This window comes from Chaetura pelagica, unplaced genomic scaffold (genome assembly GCF_000747805.2).
Source record: "Chaetura pelagica isolate M959 unplaced genomic scaffold, ChaPel_1.0 scaffold85, whole genome shotgun sequence".
Taxonomy (NCBI): Eukaryota; Metazoa; Chordata; class Aves; order Apodiformes; family Apodidae; genus Chaetura; species Chaetura pelagica.
The window spans coordinates 731,529-739,282 of NW_009953505.1; the positions used below are offsets into that span (position 1 = coordinate 731,529).

A 7,754-nucleotide genomic window follows, 5' to 3' on the forward strand; every position below is an offset into this window, starting at 1 on the left:
AGGGCCCCGGGGCTGCGGGCTGCGCTGCCCCTGCCAGGGGCGGGTTGGGGCCGTGCAGGGGGTGAGGGGCGCTGGGGGGTCCAGCCCCGCCCTGCCCCTCCCTCAGGGTTCGCCTCAGGGTGGGGCTTGAAGTACAAGGGGTTCGTTGGGTGTTCTAAACTGCTGTAGGAAAGTTCCCGTTTCTGGCAACTTCGGAGTTTTCTCTTTTTTTATCCCCTTCATCTGAGACATACGGCCACTGGGAATTGTAGTGTCCATCCTGACTTGGGGTCTTTATTTTCTTGAATGTAAGCAGCGAGAAACGCTGGCACAAGTTGTGAGCTGTGCGGGCACAGTGCTGCACACATCCTCCCGCGCTGGTGTTGCTCTCTGGGGAGCTTTTGTCCAGTGATAACAGCGAATTTCAGTGCAAACAACTAATCCCTTAGACTGGGGGGAAGGACTGTTTTTACTATTGAAATGTTTTCCGTGTGTGATAAACGTTTCAGATAAACGTATCTTCCATAAACATCTGTTCCATCTGTTACAGATTTAGACAGATGTATCTTAAAATAGACATCATAAAGGTGAGATTTTCTATGTGTTGGTGCAAAGCTTCAGTCAAAATCACTCTAAACAGTAAACTGCAATTAGATTTTTTTCTGGATGAACATAAACTTGGGTGTGACTGCAACATCCATTTGTGGGACCAGCTGTTGTGTACTTCGTTAAAAGGCGTGTCAGCGTTTTGTATCTCATGGATAAAGTTTGCCCTGTCCTAAAAAGGTGTGTAAAGTCAATCACACCAGCTTTTAAGGAGCTGTTTGATAAGAGTTTCCATTGTCCTTAACACAATAACAGGGACGGAGATTTGACATTTCATTTTGGACAGGATTTGGGAGAAGCACGTCGAGCATTGAAGGAACATCAAAAAATATGTCGGAGTAGGGCACAGAAATATTCCATAGAGACAAACAGAAGAAGGAGGTTAGTAACTAGGGTTCCTCTGATGGGAGATTGTAAAAAGGGAAAAACTGACTCAAAGCCTTGAAAGGGCTAAATATTTTTCTATTTACATGTTCATATTCTTAAGTAGCCTCACTGCTTTGTTCTAAAGGAATCTAGGCTGTAAAGTTTCACCAATCCAGCTTATTGCTATAGAACAAATAAAATGTAAAAAGAACAATATTCTGGGTTGTTTGCTGCTTTTCAGAAACTCACTGTAAAGTAAAGTAGTGCTTTCATTTCATGGATCTGCATTTCTAGTATTCAGGTTTAATTAACTTCAATAGGTGTTGTCCCTTCCAACAATAAGTGTTCCAGGCCAGGTTGGATGAGGCTTGGAGCAACCTGGTCTAGTGATGGTGTCCCTGGCCATGCAGGAGAGTTGGAACTAGATGATCTTCCAACCCAAACCATTCTACAATTCAACAATTCAACAAATATGTGAGAAATATGTTTTGGATGTACAGCTTGGGTCGGCAGGCAGACAGTGTATGTTTTCCTGCTGCACGGTGTAACAGCTGCACAGCCTCCCCAGGCAGGGGGCTTTGTGCTCCCACCTCCCAATAAACACAGTGCAGACTTTCTAGAACAGGACTATTAACATTGCAACAAATTGGCTTTTTAAACAGAGCTTTGAAGGTTCTGCCTTTCAGCATGCAGGAAAATGCAAAGTCATGAAATATTCTGTGATAAATGGATTAAGCAAGTTATTTATTGAGATGTTTCACGGAAGCGCTGTTGTTAATAAGCATAGGGGGCTTTTCCCTGGCATTGACATCGTACTCACGGATACAGGAGGCTTGGCTGTGTCTACTAAAGAGGCAAATATATTCCTTGTTGCAAGCCCCCAGCCTCAGACCAAGCTCCTCTGCCTCCTGTTGTTAATGTTTATACCCTGTAGTTCAGATTATTTCTGTTGTACAATGTTTCTTTATTGAAATATGTTGATACTTCCTAAAAGAGACAGTGTAGATATTGTTTTTACTGTCATTTTAGCTTGACAGTATGTGCTGTAAACAGATGTTTTGAAATATTTAGAACAGTGGAAGAGGAAGTATAATCACCTGGGAGTGATTAACAACAGTGTGCGACCCCCAGCCTTTGCAGATAATAAACCAAGTCTCAACTGAAAGATTAAATATAATATTTAGTTGGTCTTATGTTAGGAAGGTATTGAGTGCATACAGTATTAATAAGCTATTGAATGTCATTCAAAATTAAGGGTCATTGCATATGTGGAGAAAAGTAATTTGTAAATACAAAGTTCCTTGAAATGGACTATTTTTTCCTGGCAGTTATGCAGGTAGGAGGTGATTTATCTTCTAATGGATCAGCCGTCAAGTCATATCTCAAATCTGTGCATGAACCAACACATATAAAGGTGTTAGATATGACGATGGTTTATCACAGGTAATATGATTTCCTTACCTGACAATACCCTAAATTCTCTCTGACAGGGCTTACAAGCATGTATGAGAAGTTATTCTTGGCAATGCTGTTGTATAATTTTAAAACTGAAATTGTTTCTTTTATATTTTTTTCTTTCGAAATACAGAAAGTAGACATGAGTGCACTTCAAAGTATGACAGTCTGTTTTCTACTTCTAACCTTCACACAGAATGGTTGAGGTTGAAAGGAATCTCTTGAGGTCATCTGGTCCAACCCCCTCATTGCTCAGGACTACATCTAGATGGCTTTTGAGTATCTCCAAGAATGGAATCTCCAGAACCTCTCTAGGCAACTTGAGCCAGTGCCTGATCACTCTCACCGTAAAAATCAACAAACAAACAAACAAACAAACATACTCTGTTTCCTTATGTTCAAAGGGAGCCTCCTGTGTTTTAAGTTTATGCATGTTGCCTCTGGTCCTATCACTGGGCATCACTGAAAAGAGCCTGGCTCTGTTCTCTTCACAGCCTCCCTTCAGGTGTTTATGGACATTGGGATTGTCCATGAGCCTTCTCTCCTCCAGGCTAAACAGTCCCAGCTCTCTCAGCTTTTCCTCAAAGGAGAGATGCTTCAGCCCCTTCATCATCTTTGTGGTCCTTTGTTGGACTCTGTCCAGTTTGTCCATGTTTCTCTTGTACTGGGGAGCCCAGAAATGGACACAGTCCTCCAGGTGGGGACTCACCAGTGCTAAGTAGAGGGAAAGATTCACCTCCCTAGACCTCATGGCAATACATAGGCTAATGCAGCCCAGAATGACTTTTGCTTTTTTTGCAGCAAGGGACCATTGCTGGTTCATGTTCAACTTGGTGTTCATCAGGACCTACAGCTCCTTTTTGCCAAGGTTGCTTTACAGAAGAGTGCCCTTCAGCATATGTTGCTGCCTGAGGTTGTTCCTCTCCAAGTGCAGGACTTTGTGCTTTCCCTTGCTGAACTTCATGCCAGTCCATTTCTCCAGCCTGTTAAGGTCCCTCTGGATGGCAACAGGACCCTCTGATGTATCAGCCATTCCTCCTGGCTTTGTGTCATCTGCAGACTTACTGAGGGTATACTCTGCCCCATCATCCATGATAGTTAATGAATATGTTAAATAGGACCAGGTCCAGTATTGACCACCACTAGTTGCTGGCCTCCAACTAGACTTCATCTCACTGATCACCACCCTCTGGGCCTGGCCATTCAGCCCAGTTTTCAGTCCACGTCCCTGTCTACTCATCCAGCCTGTACATCAACACCTTGCCTATGAGGATCTTATCAGATACAGTATCAGTGGCCGTAATGAAGTCCACATAGACAATAACCACTGCTCTCCTGTCATCTACCAGGCCAGTAATTAATTTGAGGAAGTTTACCAAGTTGGTCAAACATGACCCAATTTAATGTCAACCTTTAATTTATAAAGCTTTAGCTGAAAAACAGTAAGGGGATTTCCTTTAGCAAATAGATCTAGGGAAGATATTGCAGAGCTTCTGCTCTGTTCTTAATCTTGCATCATTTAGGTTCCTTCTCCTTTGTGTTGCATTGTGGAGGAACACTTTTCCATGGAGTTTTTTTGTGTGGTTTGTTTTTTTTTAAGAACCACCACCATGCTACCTTTCAACAAGGTTGTACCCAAGCTGATGCATATGCAGAGAGCTTGCAGATTGACATCTTCTGGTGTAGACCTTTCCTAAACATACTTGTAATTAAATTTTCTCTGACAGTGTCATATTGATCTTCTGTCAACACCTATGAAATGCAGCAGCTTCAGCATTAAAAATACTCAGCTTCTGAAAAGATGTGTTCAGTTAATTGATTTATTAGTAAAAGACAAAAAGATAACTTGCACAGAAAGAGCAAGTGTAGCTTCAAAAAGCAAAGTCTCAGTAACTGAATTCACAGATCTTTTTCAAAGTGAATCCTTAGAGGAACCCATATTCCTCTTCTATCTGATTCCATTAGTTTATTTGCATCTCTTGTACTGGTCAATCTTCTCATTAACAGCAGCACTTTAACACAGTGAGCAAGTAACCTGCTGATTATTTTTACACAAGTTGCCCTAGTATCAAGGAAGTAATTCTTTTATTCTCTCACTAATTCATGAAGTTACAATTTCAATATCAGCTTAAGAATTAAACATGTAGTGGGGCAGTAGGTGACAGACATTTTGCTTAAATAACAGTATTCTGGAAATAAGAGCTACTGACTAAACACATACTTGATGTAAATTAATCAAATATGATATTTTGTGTTTATATACTGCAGTACTTTTTAAATACCAGCTGCCAATTGGGTGGTGGCTGCAGCCATCCTGCTGTTATTGCTTAATGCAAAATGTGTATCCCGTTTTACTGTGACAATAGTGGCTGCAGATAGTTGGTTCATTCTGGAAATGCAATTGTCTGTGTGCATTTTTTAATAAATCTTGCAGTCAACTGTCTTGGTTCAGTGTTTTGAATTACCTTGAAACCTGAATAGCTAATCCATCTGCTGTAATTGGCGAAGGAAACATTTTCCCAGTTTATATCAGTTACCAATCTATTCCCATTACTGCTGTCTTTTTTTTCAAAAGTATTTTATTTTCAACATATGTACAAGCTTTGTGCTCCATCTGCTGGCTGATTATCACTGATTATTTAATAAGACCTCTCTACATGATTCTTTGATGGTGTTGATGCAGAGCAAAAATCAGTCTAGTGCCAGAAATGGGACAAAAATGTTAGCACTGGGTACACAGAGAGGGCAAAGTGTTAAGAACTTAGTATTGATTTCTACATCAGAATGAAACTGGGAAAAATAGTGATGACTGTAAACATGCAGACCTGAAATTTTTTTGCCATTTGCATTGCCATTGTGCTGAATTTACAAGGCCTCAGGATAGATGCTTGCCAAGGTTGCTCTCTCTGAACTTTTCTTGACCTGCCACAGCTTTGTTTTGCTTGTTTTAGCTGTAATAGCAATTTCTCTAATTGAACAGGTGTCTGTGGCTAATTTGTTTTGCCTTTGTTTATCTTTTTATGGCATGACTGTAGTTTTATATATATAGCAGTAACAACCTGTTGTTTGATACAGAGAACGAGATGCTTATGGCTCTCACATAATGATGTAGTGTATGAGATACAGGCCTGGTATAATCACAAAGGTCTTGGGAACTGGAGGTGTGGGATGCAGCATAGAGGAGTGCAGGCAGGGGATGATAAGAGATGGTGCACAGGCTTGGCACTAGAGACCCCACAGTCTTTAGCAACTCACTCATAGCTGGTTCAACAAGTGCAGATCCAGATCTGAAAAGACTGGCTTTTGGACTAACAAAGAGAACAAAATAATAATATGTAATATATATAAAAGGCACCATATATGGAATATTTAGAGGTACTATGGAGATGCAGATAAATGAAGAAATAGCAAAGGTGTTAAAGCATGTTTGCAAATACAGAAAAAGTCTCCAAGTGGATCAGGAAGAGAGGAAGAAGAAAGCATTAACATGAACATTGTATTGCTACTGGTGAAGAGACTTCAGGTTCTGGCAACTCACTGTAACTCCCCAGCACCACCAGAATTAAATGACTGGCCGTGGGGTGCAGATCAATGGAAGCATGAGCATAATATTAAGAAAAGGGATAGAAACTCAGTGTGTGAATAACAATTTAAGCTGTGTTATCATTATGATTGAGGCTTTCTCTGTTTAGAAGTATTCTAACTATTACTATATTTTGGTAACTATCATATCTGGATTAATAATGATTACACTCTTAAGGGTTTAATCATGCTAACTAAAACCATCTTGGCTTACTTTTTGCCCATAAATAAGATTTGGAGTGTTAAAACTGGTGGGTAGTACTGAAAGCCCTCCTGTGAACTTCTGGGGCATTTTGGAGGACATGCACTATAAGGGACAGTCCTTCTGAAGCCCTTACAGCAAACTGGGTCTGCCCTTTTGTCTTCATCACATGACAGTCAGAGAAGATGAGGGGACAGAGTTAATATGTGTTCCCGTGGTCCTGGTAAATATCTCACATAAAGAAAAAAAATTATTTATGGGCAACCTCTGTAGATCCTGTGTGACACTCCAATCTAGCTTTTTCTTGATCTTGCTGTAGTCCTTAAGTATACAAATACCCTCCTATCTCAGGTCTAAAATTACTGTGTACTGTTTTGCAAATGTGATATGTCAATGGATGAATAATATCAACTTAGTATCAAAAGGTTGGTTTCATAGCATTCCATAAGCATTCTATATATTCCTTTTCTTAAAATTTTCATCCAAAGTACTAGTAAGCATTGAGTCCACCTGAGAATGTAGCATCCATCACTTCACTGTGAAGATAATGTAATAAAATTAACCAGGAAATAGTTCCACCATCTGGTCATACTGTTTTTAACTTAAAAATACTTTTCACATCATGTCTGTATATGTGAAACTGCTAAATATTTTAAGTTTCATATTCCAAATGCACTATGAATGTTTTGGCAGCCATTGCAAAAATTGCTGCACCACTGGATTGTTTATAGTAGACAGAAAAACTAGGTTAAAAAAACACCAGTCAGGAAATTCTTCTGCTAACTCTCCATCTTAAAGCCTTATGCTGTTGCCAGTGTTACATCTGTCGTATGAACCTTAGTTGGTGGCTTAACGAGAGTGGATGAACAAACATTTGTTTTAACTGTTTTACTCTAATATATCACTATGCATTTGTAAAATTATTTATTTTACATAGTGCACCTGGGTGTCACAATTTAATTCTGTGAGGTCAATAAGTTCATTATGCAGGATTCACTGAATATATTGAATGCATTTCCTTGCATTTCAAAGAAGGCTATTTTTCTCCCACATGTCTTAATCCAAACCAAATAGGGATCATGATGAGCTGTGGTGAAAACAAACTCTTGCATCAGCATTTGGACTTACCCATTTCCAGCTATATGGAGCAAGAGTCTTTTTTTTAATGCCAATTCTTAGGAATGTGGAAGAAGAGTACAGCTAAGTCATACTCCAGAATAGTTTTTTAAAAAATAAATAAATAAAGGCTGTCAGAATTTGCTCTTTCCTTTTTGGAGTTATACTCTGGAATTAGTCCAGGTGCAAAGTTGTAGTATTTCCCACATGTCTGAATTTAACAACTACAGTTCAACTAAAGGTCGTCTTGAACAGCTTCTAGAAATACTAAAGGGATCAAGAAGAATGTGTTTAAAGTACTTACTAGGATAAGAAAGTCTGTTTCCTCTCTTGTGATTTTCCTATTTCTTTAGTCAGGATAAAGATATAAATTTACTGCCAGTGAATTTACTGGGTATATTTCAGTTAAGGAGCTAGTTTAAGTTTGTCAGTAACAGTTGACTGTTTT

The 7,754-nt window shown here is 39.5% G+C and overlaps 1 protein-coding gene across 1 annotated transcript in view; it reads left to right on the forward strand.

The window, feature by feature from the left end:
• KIAA1377 (KIAA1377 ortholog) overlaps positions 1 to 7,754 on the forward strand; it is a 200,740-nt gene that overhangs the window by 165,593 nt on the left and 27,393 nt on the right. Inside the window, exon 3 of the mRNA XM_009999415.1 lies at positions 841 to 966. Coding sequence (XP_009997717.1) covers positions 841 to 966 — 126 coding nt within the window. The remainder of the gene's footprint in view (positions 1 to 840; positions 967 to 7,754) is intronic.